The sequence below is a fragment of the Cryptococcus neoformans genome, chromosome 1 (assembly GCF_000091045.1).
Source record: "Cryptococcus neoformans var. neoformans JEC21 chromosome 1, complete sequence".
Taxonomy (NCBI): Eukaryota; Fungi; Basidiomycota; class Tremellomycetes; order Tremellales; family Cryptococcaceae; genus Cryptococcus; species Cryptococcus deneoformans.
In genome coordinates, this window is record NC_006670.1 from 1707088 (window position 1) to 1725700 (window position 18613).

General features: G+C 49.3%; 6 protein-coding genes across 6 annotated transcripts; 3 read left to right on the forward strand and 3 right to left on the reverse strand.

Moving 5' to 3' along the window:
- Nucleotides 1-59: 59 nt before the first annotated feature.
- On the reverse strand, nt 60-2813 carry CNA06290 (tryptophan synthase, putative). The gene is made up of 8 exons (XM_566976.2): nt 2623-2813; nt 2569-2576; nt 2367-2523; nt 2228-2321; nt 1937-2172; nt 710-1880; nt 321-657; nt 60-234 (listed from the first exon to the last, which is right to left on the reverse strand). The coding sequence occupies exons 1-8, from the start codon at nt 2665-2667 to the stop codon at nt 135-137; spliced, it is 2148 nt and encodes a 715-aa protein (XP_566976.1). The 5' UTR covers nt 2668-2813; the 3' UTR covers nt 60-134.
- A 325-nt stretch (nt 2814-3138) lies between these two features.
- Nucleotides 3139-6350, forward strand: CNA06300 (hypothetical protein). The gene is made up of 5 exons (XM_024656337.1): nt 3139-3656; nt 3760-4396; nt 4444-4547; nt 4603-5383; nt 5453-6350. Exons 1-5 carry the CDS (start codon nt 3168-3170, stop codon nt 6196-6198), a joined length of 2757 nt encoding a protein of 918 aa, XP_024511976.1. The 5' UTR covers nt 3139-3167; the 3' UTR covers nt 6199-6350.
- CNA06310 (ATP-binding cassette (ABC) transporter, putative) lies at nt 6293-10011 on the reverse strand. The gene is made up of 16 exons (XM_024656338.1): nt 9584-10011; nt 9286-9528; nt 9126-9237; nt 8981-9064; nt 8842-8915; nt 8642-8770; nt 8540-8590; nt 8167-8496; nt 7965-8110; nt 7725-7915; nt 7483-7667; nt 7260-7415; nt 7061-7201; nt 6986-7004; nt 6787-6923; nt 6293-6709 (listed from the first exon to the last, which is right to left on the reverse strand). Exons 1-16 carry the CDS (start codon nt 9790-9792, stop codon nt 6355-6357), a joined length of 2562 nt encoding a protein of 853 aa, XP_024511977.1. The 5' UTR covers nt 9793-10011; the 3' UTR covers nt 6293-6354.
- A 138-nt stretch (nt 10012-10149) lies between these two features.
- On the reverse strand, nt 10150-11664 carry CNA06320 (expressed protein). The gene is made up of 6 exons (XM_024656339.1): nt 11604-11664; nt 11405-11531; nt 11095-11346; nt 10945-11045; nt 10637-10883; nt 10150-10574 (listed from the first exon to the last, which is right to left on the reverse strand). Exons 3-6 carry the CDS (start codon nt 11209-11211, stop codon nt 10314-10316), a joined length of 726 nt encoding a protein of 241 aa, XP_024512081.1. The 5' UTR covers nt 11212-11346; nt 11405-11531; nt 11604-11664; the 3' UTR covers nt 10150-10313.
- Nucleotides 11665-12518: 854 nt separating this feature from the next.
- CNA06330 (hypothetical protein) lies at nt 12519-16834 on the forward strand. Its single transcript, XM_566979.2, has 5 exons — nt 12519-12991; nt 13325-13661; nt 13714-13892; nt 13937-15392; nt 15453-16834. Exons 2-5 carry the CDS (start codon nt 13472-13474, stop codon nt 16631-16633), a joined length of 3006 nt encoding a protein of 1001 aa, XP_566979.1. The 5' UTR covers nt 12519-12991; nt 13325-13471; the 3' UTR covers nt 16634-16834.
- Nucleotides 16835-17506: 672 nt separating this feature from the next.
- On the forward strand, nt 17507-18162 carry CNA06340 (conserved hypothetical protein). The gene is made up of 2 exons (XM_567243.2): nt 17507-17810; nt 17874-18162. Exons 1-2 carry the CDS (start codon nt 17598-17600, stop codon nt 18087-18089), a joined length of 429 nt encoding a protein of 142 aa, XP_567243.2. The 5' UTR covers nt 17507-17597; the 3' UTR covers nt 18090-18162.
- Nucleotides 18163-18613: the final 451 nt, after the last annotated feature.

Here is an 18613-nt window from a genome sequence, read left to right on the forward strand (position 1 = left end):
CTGCTGCCAAAATGACGTATTTATTTTGCCGGCGATTGTCCGTCGGCCATTCGCCGGTAGAAGAACACTGCACAAATGCATACTGAATGCCCCCATTTTGAGAATATCTACGATAGCGTATACTACATGCAGCTCTACTGCGCAACGTGCCAATCAAGCTTGTCCGCCCACTCCTTGTTCTTCAACGTCAACAACACCTCTGCAACGTCTTTGGCACCGTTTCCACTCAAACAGCTGATTTCATACCATAAATGTCAGTCGCGTCCAAACCACTGCAACTTTTTACAAGTGCAAAAGTGCAACAAAAAAAAAGCACTCACATGACGATATCCTTATCCTTGGGCAAACTCTTGGCCAACTGCATACCGCCCCACAAACCATGACTGCTCTCCAAAGCGGGAATAATACCTTCCAATTCGGTACACATCTTGAACGCCTTGAGACACTGCAAATCGTCCGCCACGACATATTCCGCTCGACCGCTATACTTGAGGTGAGAGTGCTCGGGACCGACAGAGTTGTAGTCGAGACCGGCAGAGATGGAGTGCGTGGGGGTGAGCTGGCCTTCCTTTGATTGGATAATGTAAGAAGCGGCGCCGTGGACGACACCCATGACACCCTTGGTCAGCGTAGCAGAGTGTGCCTCGGTGTCAATACCTAGAGAGATTGTTAGCAGAGTAACATATATAAAGATAAAAGAACAACTTGCCATGACCACCAGCTTCGACACCGACCAGTCTTACACTCGGATCCTCGATAAAGTCGTAAAAAGTACCGATCGCATTAGAGCCACCACCGACACAGGCAACGACAGCATCGGGCAACTTGCCCATCTTTTCGTGCATCTGAGACTTGATCTCTCGACCGATAACCCTCTGGAAGTCACGGACGATGGTGGGGAACGGGTGGGGACCGATAGCGGAGCCGATAAGATAATGAGTAGAGTCCAATCGAGTGACCCAATCTCTCATAGCCTCGTTGACAGCGTCCTTCAAGGTCTGGGAACCGGCGGTAACGGGGATAACTCGACCACCAAGCATCTTGATCCTGAAGACGTTCAGCTCTTGCCTCCTCACATCCTCAGCACCCATGAAAATGTCACACTCCATGCCAAACTTGGCGCAGACGGTGGCGGTAGCGACACCGTGCTGACCGGCACCCGTCTCGGCGATAATTCTTCGCTTACCCAATCGCTTGGCGAGGAGAATTTGGCCAACGGCATTGTTAATCTTGTGAGAACCAGTATGGTTGAGATCTTCCCTCTTGAGCCAGATCCTCGCACCGCCCATCTCCTCGGTCAACCTCTCGGCAAGGTAAAGTTCACTAGGTCGGTTGATGTACCCAAACATATCCTCAAACTCTTTCCAGAACGCAGGATCCTCCTTGGCCTCGGCATACGCAGCTTCGAGCTCGTTTAAACAGTCGACAAGGGATTCGGCGACATAGGCGCCACCGAAAAGACCGAATCGAGAAGGGAGTTTACCGGCGGCGGTGACCTTGACTTGGGACTCGCCGAGAGGTGAGCCAGAGGGAATGGGGAGGGGGGGAGAGACGTCACCTCCATTGGCAGGAGGCGGGGCAGCAGCATTCTTTCGGCCAAGAGGGGGAGGGTTCTGGCCCTTGAGTGTGATTTCTCGGCAATAGTCTTCGACGACCTTGGGTGCAAGACCGTCGTCGGCGTGCTCAAAGATGAGCTTGATGATTTTGGATCCAACGACAACAGCATCAGCACCGGAAGATGTGACATAGTCAAAGTGGGTACGGTTGTCGATACCAAAACCGACAGCGAGGGGGATCGTGGTGAACGTTCGGATACGCTTGACAAGTTCGGGGAGGGAGGCTGAGATGTTTTCGGAAGAAGAGGAACCGGTGACACCCATCTACGAGAAAGAACAAAAGTCAGCTCAGTCTATCACGGTGTCGGGGTCGAGCGTACCTTGGAGACGACATAGATGAAAGAATCGGCGATAGAAGTCAAGAACTTGACTCGATCGATGCTGGTAGAAGGGGCGACGAGGGGAATGTACGACATGCCCGCCTTGGTACAAGTATTTCTAAAGTCGACGGCTTCGGTGGGGGGCAAGTCGACGACGATGTAGCCGTTGGCACCGGCCTCTCGAGCGTCCTTGACAGCTCTTTCCTCGCCATAAGCGATGATGGGGTTGTAGTAGCCTGGGGTGAATGGCTGTTAGTTGGAAAAGACGACTATCAAGGCAGTTTTACGAACCCATGAACAAGACGGGAGCCTTGAGACCTTGGGCACGAGCCTGTCGGACGTACTCGATACAGTCAGAGTAGTGGACATTGTTTTCAATGGCAACCTGTGGGTTCGTCAGAGGCCGTTTTATAACACTATAAAGACGTACGTTGTTGGCCTTTTGGATGACCGGACCGTCGGCGACTGGGTCACTGAATGGGACACCGAGTTCGATAATGTCAGCACCGCCTGCCTCTAGGGCGAGCATGAGGGGCACTGTGGCATCGCGGGTAGGGAAACCAGCTGTCAAAAAGGTGACAAAGGCGCTGAGGGGATGTCAGTAGGTGGGTGAGCGGGCGGTGTGGACGTACGCCTGGTCCTGCAGGGTGTCAGCGGCGAAAGTTGTATGAGGAGATGGAGCTTACCTGGGCCTTTTTGTCTGCGTATACTTGCTTGAGCTGCTCTGCCATTGTGCTGGATGTGGATGAGGAGAGACGAGATGGGATGGCGAGGATAAACTAAATCCGGAGGACAAGTCGAGTCGGAAAAGTGCGGCCATGTCCGATCTCGCATCGAACCAGCAGCAAATTTCCATCGCCCTCTTCTCTTCTCTTCTCCTCATCTTATTTTTACAATGGATGCCCCCTCGGCCCGGCTGCCGAGCCCCCAGCAGCCGTAGACAGCCGAGGGCAACGCAGCGCACTCCTAAGAACGACCGGGCGCTTCTTTGGCTCACCAGGAGTGCCGCCACGATGAGCAGGCGAGTCACAATGCCCCGTATATTCTCTACGCAGTACACCCTATGCATCTTTCTTGTCGCCGCTGCCGTGCCGTGCCGTGCCCACAGTCCAGTACAGACCATGACCCATGACGCCGTGACGTGACGCCGTACTCCGTCTCCCCGCGCGATCCGGCAGGTTCCATCGCCCATCTCTTCCCACTTTCCACTCCCTCCTCCTCCCCAGCCCCCATGTCCGCATTCCTCAACAAGCTGCGCCACCCATCCGCCTCGGCAGACTCTCGCACGCGCCGCTCCCCCTCCAGCTCTACCCTCGCAGACAACGACGCGCCCCCGGCGTCCCAGCAAGCACCCTCCCCGTCCCCCCAGAGAACAACAGGCGCATCCGGCAGTCTCTTCATCGAAAACTTTGACCAGTCTCCCCAGCCAGCCGAGCCGAGCGGGTCTCCGCAGCTGCCCGTCGCAGAGCCATCCTCTCCTCGCCCAAAACGCCATCCAAGCCCGATGCCCGAGCCGCGCACCACGCCCAGCAGACCTGCACCACTCCAGGTGGCAGACTCTGGCCCCCGTCCGGCGGGCACGCCCAAGCTGACGCTCACGCAGGAAGGCTCCAACTCTCCCCGCAGCGTGAGCGACCACTCGCCCATCGACGACCGCGCCCGCCCGCCAAGCCAGCCTCGGAACCCTGTCGGTCTCGGGCTTGGGAAGCCGAATGAGGACGTAAGTATTCACACAGTTCAGATTCCCTATTCCCATCTGCCTCTGTACCACCCCATCCGCTATCATCATTATAATGCTGGACAATGATCTGACCTCCATACAGGAAGACGGCCACTGGGATGGCCCCCCAAACAATCACCACACCTCGCCCCCCTCCGCGGCCCAGCGCGCTATATCGCTTGCGCAAGATGGCCGTGATCGGCCGAGTTCTCTCGCATCTTCCCACCACGATCCATCCGCCCATGGCCAGCCCCGCTCTCGCAGCGGATCCCTTGTCTCCCGCGTGACATCGCGCATCGGTCCAGCCTCCCCCAATAGCTTGACGCCAGTCGACAGCATCGGCAAATCCAGCAAGAAATCAAAGAGGCGTAGCAGGAGACGGTCAATCAACTCGCAAATGTCGGGCCATTCCTCCGTCGTTGCAGCCCTTGCAAAAGGCGGACTGCATATCGCTTCCGCAACAGGCGATGAAGCCATGATCAAGGCGGCCAAGACGCGCAAGGTCAGCTCAGGAATGAAGCGCAGTCCCTACCTGACACGTGGAGGCAGGGACATGGACGATGATGATGACGATGAAGAGTCTGACGTTGACGATCTCGAATTTGACGATGAAGAGGATGATGACAGCGATTTGGCCGAGGACTTGTCCGTGCTGGGTTATGCAGTTGCTAGCAACAGACGAAACGCTGATTTCCACGCCCTCTTCCCGAGTGTGGACGAAGGCGACTACCTCATAGATGGTGAGTTTATAAAGCTTGCTAATTAGATGCTAACAGCTCTCGCTCAGACTATGGATGTGCCCTTTCAAAAGATATCTTGGTGCAGGGCCGACTTTACGTGTCTGAAAACTACCTCTGCTTCCATGCCAACATCTTTGGCTGGACAACAGACGCAAGTCATCCTTTCCCCTTCTTCTCATCCAATCCCTTGCTAAAACTCCCTATAGGTGGTCATACCCTTTGTCGAAATCAAAAGTATTGAAAAGAAAATGACCGCTCTAGTGATCCCGAACGCCATCGGTGTCTCCACCGCCAATGCTCGGTACACCTTTGCATCTTTCATCTCCCGTGACACTGTCTACGACGTCATGATGAACATCTGGCGCTTGTGTAATCCCAACGCCGTCATGTCTGCACTTTCTCTCTCCGCTACTCCTTCGCGCCCTGGATCCATCTCGGGCGAGCCAGCGTCGACTATCGCAACTGCAACTCCTGGCGGACAAGGCGAAATCGGCGGCGGACCGGTTGGCGTTCCAGGAGACCATAAACCAACACAATGCGCCTGTGGTCGAGACGGCAAACATTATCCTGAAACAGCACTGGAAGCCATCTTCCCCAGTACCCCCGAAAAGGTATACAACCTCATGTTTAACAGCAGTTGGCTTCGAACCTTTCTCAGTGACAGCCAAAATCTCCGTGATATAGAATACTCTGATTGGCGGCCCATTTCTCCTTCCTCCCCAAACCTTACACGCTCCCTTTCCTACACTAAACCCCTCAATGGATCTATCGGGCCCAAGCAGACAACATGCCATATTACAGATTCGCGCGAACACTTTGATCCAGACCAGTACATTGTCATGATTACCACCACAAGAACACCCGACGTACCGAGCGGTGGAGTCTTCAGTGTCAAAACGAGGACCTGTTTTACGTGGGCTGGGCCAGAGTCAACCAAGGTGCTAGTGACTACAGCTGTAGAATGGACAGGGAAAAGCTGGATCAAAGGTCGGTGCATTATCCATTTCAAAACCCTCATGACTTTTTATTGATCCGTTCTACCTTTTTACTCCACAGGAATCATTGAAAAATCCGCTATCGATGGTCAAAAACAATACCATGATGACCTGAAACTTTCCATGCTCTCCTACATTCAATCTCATCTCTCTGAATTCCTTTCCCCCGGTGCAAAACTTGCCGTCGACCAGCCAAACCCGCCCTCGCCACCTCGTACCAACTCTGGCACTGGCTCTGGCATCATTTCTGGCGGCACCAGTAGCGAAGCGCAAGAGTATGCTGCCAAAGCACGCAAGCAAAGACACGATGCAGATTGGTGGAATCTCCAGGCGGGCATCGATTCATTGGTAAGAGGAGGACAGACAATAGGGGAGGGATTGAGAGCGTGTATCGACTCTGTGGCCGATATGCTTTTCGACAGTGGTCTGAGCAAGCAAGGTATACTGTGGATCTTGATCGTCCTCCTCGTTTTTTCCAACTTTTACACATACTTTTACGCCGACACTTCCCGCTCATCACGCGCTATAGCGCGTGGGGGTGAGATAAGATTCTCTGGGGAAAGAAGGGGACAGCAGCAGCAGCCGTCAAGGTTAATCTATGACGAACAAGTGGCTGAAGCCGTGCGTATGGTTTTGAACCAGCAGAGGACGTTGATGGAACCGGTCGAGGAAGTGAAAGAGCTGCTGAGGATTTTGGATACCGTAGAGGGGAGGATGTACAGGTTAAGAGATGAGATCAGAGGAGTCATTGAATATTCCTCTGCTGTGGGGGAGAACACTGTTTCGAAAGGTGATGACATAGATTAGATAGTATCAGAACTGGATCGGTCCCCCATGCTCCCCCGTTGTTAGAAATTTGGTTTTATTGGAGCTGTAGAATAGACACAACGTACACATCTTAACTTGCATGATCTGTAATATACACGTATCTACAACGAATGATGATGACACAAATGAGAAGCCTCATACTTGTCTCCTATCTACATGTTCGCCAGATTTCAACTCTTTGGTGATTTCTCGCAATCTCTTTTCCCATTTTTCGACTTCTTCATTCAACGTCATCTCCAACGCCTCAATTTCTTTATCCAGCTCCAACTTTTCCTCCGCACTACTTGAAGAAAGGGTGGTCAGTTGCCAGCCTTGAGATGCGAGAGGCGTTGCAGGCATCTTTTGATGAGGAGCATCAGATTGTGAAGGGGTTTGGAAAGCTGTGAGAGAGTATGTCGATTGCGCACGGGACGGTGCGCTTGGGACAGGTTGAGATGGATCCCCGAGACGCAAATGGCGGTTGTGATATTTCAATAACGACGGCCGATGCCTTGCGCCCCATCCCGTCAGTTTGCAAAAACTAAAACAATCTCGGCAGACGACTATTTCTTTTTTTCCTGTACTTACGAGATAGTTACAAGAGTTATACCTAGAGCCTTTGCATGTTCGTACATGAGTCCTTCAACATCGCTGGATACAGCTGAAGTGCATTCATCCAAAACAGCAAATTGCGGTCGGTGATAGAAAAGACGCGCCATGCCCATCTATATAACACTCGAGAGTCAGTATGTGCTATCAAAATAGGACGGAAACAGGATTTGCTCACACGCTGCTTTTCACCTCCTCTGATGCACAGTTAGTTAGCCAATGGTGACTCTTTTTGAGAGATGATAAAACTCACGACAGGACGTCCTTCCATTCTTTCCTTGTTTCCCAACCGCCCTCTCGCCCCGGAAGATACTCCAGGTGAACAGCTTCAAGGATCATCATCAATTCTGTATCTGTCCTTCCGCGAGATTTCATCTCCGCATAGGTATGTGGACTGGTCATATCAGCCTCGTCTCCACAAACGACTAGATATAAAGCATATAGTTGCTTACTAGATGACCTGATCTCGAAGGCTTCCAATTGACAGGTAAGGACGCTGAGGCAGGAAGAATATACCTCCTTCACCGTGTCTGGGTCTTTCTAAAAGGCCTTTCCACACTGGCCAGAGTTGCGCTATGATCCTGGCCACAGATGTCTTTCCTACACCACTATTTCACCATCAGCCTCACTGTCGGTATTTCACTGTCGGTATTGAAGGATGGAAGGAAAACTTACTTGGGCCCCGTGATGAGTGTATGATCACCTTTCTCTACCCTCAAATCCAAGCTCTTGATCAGCTCTTCCCCTCCTCTTTCAGCCCCTGAACCTTCCGGTGGAGCAACAATGGGCACACCCCTTAGTAACAGATGGTTGGGGCCGATAGATACTTGGCCCTGAATGTTCGCCATATCATAGAATGTCTAAAGTCATCTCGTCAGTTTGCGCCTAATATCCGCTATATAAAAAAAGAAGCTCACATCGTTTGGTGATAATGAACTCGGGCGGGGGTGTTCGGGATAAATGCCATTATCCAAGCTATGTAGAGCAGAAATTAGAGAATATACACGACTCGTATACCCAGAAAGTTCTGCCAAGTCTTTGCCAGAGTACATCAACCTTCCTCCGGCGTCGGCGAGGGATAGCAACAAGCGTCGGTTAGACACATAACCTTTCTTTTGTCAATACTAATGCGTTGTTGCCGTTGAAGTTCAACTTACCCTCCGTGCGTTCGGCAATCTCGTGGTTCACTCTATGATTCGTAGGTCCGAGGGCCGTTGTGGCAACAGGGAAGAAAATCGGTATAGACATAAGGCCGTATCCAGCGGCTGACCACAGATATTTGATGACAAAGTCTTCTATCATCCTGTATATTACAAGTAAAGATCTGCCCAAACGTGCACATGATATATTGAGACTTACCCATACGGGATTCTAGCTTTATGAACTGCTTGGACATGTTCTTTTAGCTTCCTGTACATCCCTTCCAAAATACCCCTTTCCCTCTTGCCACCATTGTAGAATGCAACTTCCTCGGCATCTCGACCCACTCTTGACAGGCCAGCCCGATAATTACCCTCCAGGCGGGCGGTAGTCGCGGCCATTCGACCAAAGGCAGGGGTTGCCTTTCGAAGGATGTAAGCTGTGAGCCCATAATTGGCAAAGAGGCCGATTGTCCCAAGAGGTCCCAGCGAAGAAGAGAGCTGAGAAGTAAATATCAAGAGGTCCAAAGCTGGTTTACCCATGTTACCACTATTGATTTGTCAGCTAGATGGTCTGAGAATAGTCGACTCACTAGAGAGCAGCTAAAGAGTCACAGAATCGTGCCACATCAGTGGTGATGAACCTTGATATCATATCAGCTTTTTTTTCTCGTTCTTTCGGAAGTTAAGCTTACTGGTCGGCCGTTCCAGCGGCAGCTTCACTCGAGCCGCCGAATCCTCCATGCTTCTTTTCTCTCCCTTCCCCCATAGCCACCTGTCCACCCACCCCTGAGCCGAATTTGTAATAGTTAAGGTTGTCATTGCTGTGAAAGCTTCATCAGATTATCATCTTTCAGAGTAAAACGAAAGGGCAGATGCCAAGACAAGAGCATACAGATAGAGATCATGGATGTAACGGGTCAAATTGGTCCGGAATGCTAGCGCGAGTTTTCTCTCAAGGTATCGGATCTCAAGGGGTGTTAGTATATCATCACTGCCACGAGCTTCTGACTCAAGGTCCTGGGAAATCTTACCATGGCGTTGGTATAGGTGCTGGGCACAGCAAGGATAAACCACCATCCTAACCCCCTTAAAAACCCGACAGCATTAGCTGACACCTACAACCACATTTAGCCGATCTCCCGTTACTTGTTTATCCTTGGTCCTTGAACCACTGACCAGGTCACGGACGATTTTCCCGTCCAGTCTAGCGACCATTACACTCAATACTGTCCTTGAAACTAAGAAGAAGGAATGGAGCAACAGTAGAAACACTTCTTTTCCCCTCTTACTGTTCATTTGTCAGGACGTACTCATCAACTGCGCTCGTAAACCATACCTAGGAAATGTGACTTTGAGTACGGCCTTTAGCATCCTCCAAAATTCCTTGTTCACCCCCAGCTTTTCGGAACCTGTCATCCGAGGAAACAGAGAAAGATGCTCCTTATATAGCTCGGAGGAAGTGGGTGTGATTCGGACCTTGGAAATTTTTCCCATATGCGGGACCAGCAGTGTTCGAGAGTCTGACGAGGGATCACGGATATAGAGGTCAACCAGCTTCTTCTCCAGAGCAGGCGTATTGCTGAACATGAGGAGAGTTAATGGAATTTCAGAGCCTCAAGGCCAATGAAGCTTACAGAGGCGTTTCAGCTTCTCTTCTTTTCCGGTCGTTTCTGACTCTGACTCGTTCAGAATACCATTCTTGGACGGCCAAGCGGGGTGTGCTGACGACAGTTGAGCGGGATAACAAGGCGGCTAAAATGATGCTGAGGATAACCATCTGGCGAGATTTGGAAGGTGGGACGAATGGGCCCCTCGTCAGAGACGTGGGCAGGACAGATGACATTGCTGTTTCGGATTTCCCAAGGTAACGGGTTAAACAAATGGTATTGAGTGATATCGAAGCTCGGTCAATTCGGTCGATTGCAGCAATAGAGAGGATGGTAAGTTATTGCTTGCTATGCGCTACGGCCCATAGACTTCGTTCTCCACACGCATGAAACGAAACGAAGAGCGTACGTAGTATCGAACAGCGGCAGACGGATGTGTGAATAGAAGGAGCGGCTGGCATTCACCGATAACATAATGGCGAGGCTGAGTTCGGCTATATCGGTAACCGGCCAACACACGCGCCTACTTCAATCTCTTGTTTCGGCTTATACTCCTACTTCCATACGAGCAACAAAGAAAGCGTGCGCTAGTCTTTATCGAATAATGAAGATCCATCTAATGTATGCAGGTCGATTTATAAAACAATATAAAAGGCTTTGTCTCTCAGAGCTAAAGATCTGGGGAGTACCGCAGCTTCCATCATCTATCTATGATTGCTGCCTGCGCCATCTTCTTCCCATACGCACTTGCCCTCTTTTACATATCCCCAAAAATTAGAGCCATATCCTCCTCGCTCATTTGGCCATAACTATGGTATAGTCCCTCTGTATTGGTGGTACTGGAGCTATTTGTAACGATGGAAGGTGTGATGGATTTCGATGTCGAGGATGTAGAAATGCCGGTGTCAGAAACCACTGGAGGAGGAGGCATCATATCGCCAGGATCCCCGGCCTGTACGGAGGGCCGCTCCCATGGTTTTGGTCTTTTGGTCATTATGGGCTGTGATGGTATTCCTTCCTGTGTACAAATTGCACAGATGGAGTCAACGTTGCGCCTCCTACCATTCGTGAATACCTTACGTTTAGTTCGTCTGGCACAGGCGTGGTCTCCACATGATCCGCTTTTCCTTCCTTGATCAACCTAACTAACATCTCAAAGCTCATGCCTTGTTGGCCGGTTTCACCTTTGGCCGTCAGCATGCGCCTAGCTTCTGCCAAAGTGTCGAGCTGTGCTATTGAACTGCCTGAGCTATTTGTGTTCGCGCCGCATTGGTACATCTGAGAATGGCGAGCATATGATTCCCAAGGGAGACTGATGTTCTTTTTGCTATGTACACAGAGCAGTTAGACTTTGATTAAGGGAGATAGCCTTGAATCGAATGACATACCGGGTGAAATAGAACCATTGTGCTCTAGACAGCATCTCGTCTATGCTTGAAGGATGAAGTTTTTTACCTCTGATTGCAGAAATAACTGTAGGAAGTCCAGCCTGAATGTCCTAAATTTCCAGTCGACACTATTAACTCTGTAAAACTCACCCTAAACTCTGGGTCATTATTGAATGGATAACTCTCGAACTCTTCGAACACCGACTGATTCGATCTTGATTGCGAGAGACCGCTATTGCTAGACTCACCCCCTTTTGGGATATCCATGCTGAGTACGGAGGACAATGTTACGAGAAACACTTAATGGGCTGATGGAGCCGAGTAAGTGCCAGATGAGATGGCGAAGGTTTGACTGAGTTCGGATGTTCGGCGGAGTGACAATGATAAACTGACGATAGTCAACTAGTATCGATCCTACTCTGTAGAGTCAACTAGACGACGTCTCACGGAATCGGCGCACGTGTTGGTTTCTGTAGTTATGAACGGCAGGCTAGATACTGTACAGGAGCCGATGGATATCGGAGAGAAGGTGACAACCGGAAGAGTGGCGGTAAAGGCAAGTATCTGGAGTGCTCCGCGTGGAGGATCTATAATAATTGTTGTTACAGCCTAGCAATATAGTACGCACTTGCGTCTTGGATAATCCCCTAGGCACGGACCTTAATTATGACCGCCGCCGCACACGCGTGCGTCTGTACTACGATCAGCAGTAATAATTCGTCGTAGGTTGTTGTTATTACAGGTTCAAGTATAACGAATCAAGTGGTTGCACCTATCCTCTCGATGCCTTACAAATTCGATATCGAAGTATTACTTGCGCTGCGCGAATGTGTGTGCAGTGCATGCTTTTTGACTTGAGAATCACTTCATAGTATCAGCCTATGTCATCAGCCGCCGCACGCCACCACCACCCACCACCGCTCATCACCATTTGATTCAAGGACAGACGGATCCGAGTCCATGCATGTGCTATGTATGTGCATCACGTGTATAGCCAGTGATTAGCACACTGTCGTCCGTCACTCCGTTATTTCCCAGCCGCATTCTTGTTCGAAACTCAAAGACTAGAAACAAAGAATCCAGAGGCCTTTTATCCGGAAGAAGGACGGCGAAAGTGACAAGATTTGCTTTCCCCCACAACTCCACATGCTTCTTTTCAGCAGTCATGTATGGAATCATTTGGACATGTTGTAGAGGGGAATCTTGCACTCTTTCATTTGCTACGCTGCTAAGTAGTGGCAGACTTTGCCCTATGCCACCACAAATGAGATGATGAGCTCTATGCAACTGTATAATACAAAGCATAATACTTGTATTGTAGCATTTGCTGGTAGCGTGCTGCAAATAGCATACTGCGCTAGCGTATGTTGCTTTCTTTTACGTGCAAAAGTAGTACAGCAGAATACATACATTCTACAGCGCAGCCGTTCATCATGTATAATTCCGTTGTTAAGCTGAGAACGAACGACCTTCCGGCTCCGTCGCCCGCATGCTTATCAGAGATTTGCAGTCCGTCCGCGACGCGACTTTCCCTTTGCTGTTTGTCGTTCGTTACTACTGTATTTTAAACTTAAACTTAACTTGTACAGGAGTCGGGCGATCGCGCTTGTTTTGACTTTCGCAAGTTAATCGACAAAAAATCAGGTAACTTCAATGGACCGCAACTTTTCTTATCCATTCAACAACGAACCAAATCTTTGTAGCAATCGGATAAATAGGCCGGTATATTAGTCTACGCAGCTTGGAAGCGTCTAATCAGCGCCCACGACTTCTTCGACTCGGTGCATAGTGATAAAACTTGTGGTGCCACGCACGTCAGTAATCCCCGATAGCAAGTAGAATTAACGATCAATAGTCGAGGCTAGATCTGTATAAGAGAGGTTTCAAAAATAGGGCGCACTCTACTGCGGTCAGCCTCTTAAGGAGGAAAGAAAATCTTCTTTATTTGGATCCGCATCAGGAGTTAGTCATCTGATTACTCGAGACCATCAGCCGTGCGTCAAAGACAGACCGACAGACCAGATCGAGGGGGGTTCAAAAAGCGAGCGTGAGTGTCTGGCTGTCCTTTTCCAAGCTCTAAACATTACCCATCGGAATACCTACGGCGCCTGGCTGAATTAGCGAGCTATTGTGCGGTTGGTGTCTTCCCACCGTTAAGCGCTCTGTCGTGATCTAACGTGAATTATCACTGCGATTGACAAAGATGGAAGTGAAGACAGTCTCCACCTACTACCGTCCTGCATAGCCAAATGCTGCATGTACAAGGTTATCCATCATTTACAGGCTGCTGCGGCCAGGCGCTCGAAGGATCAAATAAGGTCCCAAGGAGTGATCAATGATCGGTGATGAACAATAAGGATGATGCTGATGTATACTCTAGGAGCCAAAAGCTTAAGACCCTTTGACGTGCCGTCTTCTGCCGAAACATATTTTGAGGACGTGATATACTGAATTTCCATGAGTACTTCACAGTTCACGACACAAACAAAGAGCGCAGAAAGAGACAGCGATCCATACACCGTAGAGCATGGATCATAGAGGGAGTAGGGAGAAGAGCAGCAGAAAGCATCAGGCACCGTGCTATTGTTCGCAACAGAGGAAGACGTCTGTGCGCGATATAACCGCACGAGGCAAGGGTCCACAGACTACGCTAAAGAAGGATCTCTCGGCGCGGTCACTGGCTACAAAAGATGGGGATTCCGTGTCAGCAATGTCTAGTACGTGGCGCAGTAGGGCCGTCCTTGTCAGAAAGCTAACTCGCTTCCACAGGAACATTTATGCTTCCACAAAGCCCCGCACTCCCCACAAAGGAGAAGATGACAGTTGCAGAGCTGGTAGATTTTGAGGCAGAAAAAGAGGAACCCGAATTACACAGGCAGCGAATGCTGGCAAGCGAGAGGAGGATAATATATGGAGCTTTTATTGACAAGAGTGCTGAGGACGGAAAGGTTAGTGTCTTGTCTCCGGAATAGCACCTCGCTAATCTATACAGACTACCGAGTTTTCACAGAGCTCGTCCAAACCACATTGGGCACCACAGTATCAAGTACAAGGCTCCTCGGTTGCTCACAACCCACTCTCGCCTGTCCCCTCTCTACCACTTCCACCGCTTCCTAAGGCCTCTAAGACCTCTTTTGTCTCAAATGACTTCATTTCGCGATCATCCTCGTCTCCTCTTAGTGCCTCCGTCAGCCGGAGCAATGACCATGTGTGGACATCAGAATCCGACCATGGGCATAATCAACCCAACAACCCTAGCTTTCTCAATCCAGGAAGGCCGTCTTCCGTCCGTACGCTGCGGCGAGAGTCGTCAATAGAAGCTCTGCGTCACGAACTAGCATTTGCTTCACTTTCTCTCAGAGTCTCAAGAAGGAGCTCTAATTCTTCGACGTTGTCCAATTTGTCCACTCTCTGTGGTAGCTATAGCTGGTCCGAAAGCGATACCCAGATTGGAGAGGCGGTACTGCAAGATCCAAGCCTAGCCTTCCAGCCCCAGGCTTTGCCCTATCCCAAAGCCAAACCTGCTTTATCACGACTCAGTATTGGCTCAGCTTCATCTGAATCACTGTCCATCGTCCTCGGGAACGACACACCCTCAGCCGTGAAAACTTTGACTTCTATTGAACTACAGACGCTGCCTTGCCACCCAATCCCGAACAAATCATCCCCCAAGTCGACGAGAAAATCCATTGAATGCGACTCCGTCACAGAGTTGGAAGTTTCGCCTTCAAAAAGTCATTTTTCACCGTTAGAGGTAAAACATAAGGTGCGGATATCAAGTTCTCTGGCGACCCATGTAATGTGGCCAGAGGGCACGGAAGAAGACAACATCCCCATCAATGCGGTAGAGGCGGTCGGGAAGCAACCAACCGTGAATCGCGGTGTGTGGGAAGAAACGGGCCTATCACCTAGAAGCAAACCCCTCAATATCCCCCCTGGACCGCAACCTATGAAAGAGAAGGAAGCGGAAGCGTTCCAAACTGTTCAGTCCCCACCTCAAGCAAATGGAAAAGGACACAAAAGGTCTGACTCTTCGTTAAGCGTGATTCCGGCTTTTCCTCTGCCGCCGGATAGGGCAGAGGCGCCCCAAATCAGGTCGACCATTGCTTCGGCAGCAAGGAAAAAAGAAGTATCTCGACTATCACATGATGAGGAAGAGGATGGTGCCGCAGTTTCACTCGAGGAGAACGTTTGCCCCAATTCATGGCTGTTGGCTAGCCTACTATCCGCAGACGGAAAGGAAAATGCCAGGGCTGGAAAACGACTAATTGTTGACCCTCCCAAAACAGATATAAATCTTTCTGGTAATGAGATGGGCCGGTTAGTATCAGAAAGACGACCCTCGAGCCCAGAGCTACACGAGCTCATCGATAACGCGAGAAAATCACGAAGGAAAAGAGATAACACAAATGAACAAATAGAGGAAGAGATGGAAGAAAGTGATTTAGGTAAGTTTTGGTGGCTCTATCTGCACAGAATGATTGTCGTCTTATAACCTGTTCACACAGATCTTTCCACGTCGCTGACTCAGCTCGCCGTCAACATGAACATCCTTGCACCACATTCCCAACTTCTCGATGATGATCTTCCCTTCCCTAGCCCTTTTCTCTCAGTCTCTTCTCATGACAACTTGTCTGTGTCGGATATCGGGCACCCAATATATTCACGTACCGTCTCTTCCTCTGCTGTTTTGAAAGATGGCCGGATAATGGCCAGCGACCAGGGTTGGAGCGGAAGCGAGAGTGAAGAGGATGGTTGGAACGAGGCAATGGGAAAAAGAACCCTCAGGAAAGGGAAATCGCCGCCCAATAAGAATATCAGATCTCCAAGCTCAAGGCGAAACGCGACCCCTACTGTAAAGTCAAAGGTCCACGTTGATGAAGAGGCAACACCCAAATTCTCCCAACTTTTCGCCTACCGTACTCCAATTCCCAATCCCTTCCTCACATCTAGTATCTCAAGTGCTGAGGTAAAACGTCTATCGGAGGTCTCCTCTGCCACTTGGTCGACCACAAGCACCACTTCCACTCGGGGGCCGATAACACCATTGCCGTTACTTAGCCTCACACGTAATGTACCGATGACATGCACTTTCTCATCCACCTCGACCGCATCCTCAATGCTGGATGATTTTCCTTGGGATGCGTCTTCTCCACCCATCTCTCCAATTCGGAAAACATCGTCAAACGAAAATAGGGTGGGCCCGAGGAGGTTTTCTATGTCTCCGTCATTAACGACATCAGACGAGAAAATGGTGGTGAGAAACAGAAAAACAACCACTTTGCGCTCCCTACCCAGACCACTTAGAGATATCGAAGGGTGGGGGGAACCGGAGATCTTACTGGATGGTGGGACTTGGGGTGGCGAATCAAGCCCTGATGTCATGTCCACTTTTTCTGAAGAATCCAAACCTGTCGTCATCCAGGGTGGATGTCAATCGACCTCGTCGTCTATACACTCAAAACTCCAAGAATCCAAAAGTTGCAATCAAAAACAAGAGAGGAATCACGACGTAAGCAAATCCCCCAGTTCCAATATGCGGGTTTGCGGGGACGAAGTTGAGCTCCACCGCCACGTGACTGCATCATCAGAGGAGCAAGCTATAAATCCTGATATATGGGCCGGAGAAGCAGTGGGAAGATTGATGGATGAAGGATTGGATGAGTTATTGAGCGATTTTGATTTCTGATTATACCAGAGCTTTTTCAAGAGTGGGGCCCAATGCGCGATTGAGGTTTTGGTGTATACGTAGTCAAAGATAGATGCTGCTTTATCTGGAATAATAGTAGTATTGAAACGCCTTCTCGTATCTAAAAGTACATAGACTTAGGGGGGATTGTGTTATCGGGTCTTGCATGTCACCTTGTATCTTCCTGAATTTATTTATCCAGAACTCAAAACAGAGAGCTTTGTTGTTGATGAATGCCTTGTTGTGAATGATGAAAAGACTTTATTAACAACATGACCATATTATCATCATCCAGCCTTTCACGCACTTCTTTATCTCCGTTCTTCAAGGCAGGTATGAGTGCTTCTAAAACATGCGCCGTTAACTGCAGGCTTCCATGTAGAAAAAAATACGTTTACACTCTCTTCCTTCTATTGTTATACGTACGTATTGTGTATGTAAGCACGATCTACCGAAGTGTAACCCATTGCTTCGTAGCAATTGGTAATATTCTTTCCCCGGTTGCTAGTTAGGTTCATCAATTCAAACTGCAAGGGGCATGATGAACACATCTACTGAATTATGTGCGTTTCCCACATTGTTATAGTCGAAAAAATAAACGGAGTACCGACCGAACAGACGACAGGAGAGCTGAGGAGGAATCCCGCCCCGTCGTTCGAACCAAAAATCGGCCGAATTGATAAGCAACCCGCCTATCTTGTACGTCATATTTTATCGAGTCACTGCCGCCCGCTGTGCTTCTGCCGAGATCCGATCCCTTTTCCTTGTTGCCACTCGCTAACAACTCTTGGTGCAGCGTCATGGATGTGTAGGCTTTCGACATAAAATAATGCACGATGTAAAATGCGTGCAGTATATAATCGATCGGTCTTCGTCAATTACATTCTTTTGTCCTCTCTCTCATAATCAAGTTAATCATTTAAAAGATCATACAGCAGCACCCATAAAGCGAAAACAGACAAATATGTCCACCCTCGCAGAACAAACGACTGATACCCAAGGCCCTTCTTGCCTGCCGACCGAACTCCAGCCTCAGGCAACCAACAACCCCACTTCTTCTGTATTTTCCCGGGCCGAGGATGTGCCGGTGTACAATGTTCCAATGAGAGTCATCAACCGGCCTCTCCCCAGTGAGCTAGATGAGAATAAAGTGAAAACTTTCATGGCCGAAATGGAGGTACGTTACTCTAGCACTGTACTAAACATGATTCTGACTCTGATGACTGTGAACCATATGTAGCGCGGTGACCCTTTCACCCCGATAGAAATCGTTAAAGTCAAGGCGCCACTCAAGACTGATCCTACAGGGACCCCCCAAGTCTTCTATTTCGCCATGGGAGGGTGTCACAGATACGAAGCTACTAAAAGATTGGGATGGGAAACAATAAGAGCGAGGATTATTGATGTTCCTGCCAATCAGATGAGAATTTATCTGGGGGCTGGGTCGCCTTTCTAGATGTTATGAGTTTGACGCCTAGATGCCTAATCAATGTATGAATGCCTTTTCCTATGTCAGAACTAGCAAGAGACGACTGAAGCTGTGTGGCCTTTGCTGGTCATGCATAATTCTGTAGTCGTAAGCTTGCCCTTCAGAATCTTGTGATTATTTGATAAAACGACTTCAATAACAATTAATAATCAGTCTGTTAAAAGCGCAAGCTTGTCTCAACTCTGAAGGACCGGGGTGCGAGAGATTACGGAAGATGAAGTGGTGATCTAGGTTTTTTAGTGCCTAGGCTTATGATGTCGATGTCATTTAACTACCATCATCTTTTGTTCTGGTACTACCGCATCTTCTCCTGTAGTATATCCAGAATAATGATAGTGAAATTCTCAAATCCGTACTTCTTTAGGGCCTCTTAATTCCGGCTCCCTTCCATTGTTCATCCTATACGTCTATGTATCTATCCAAAAAACCCAAATAATACAAATGATTATTGTAGTACAGTTAGTAATAAGGAATGAACTTCAAGAGAATTA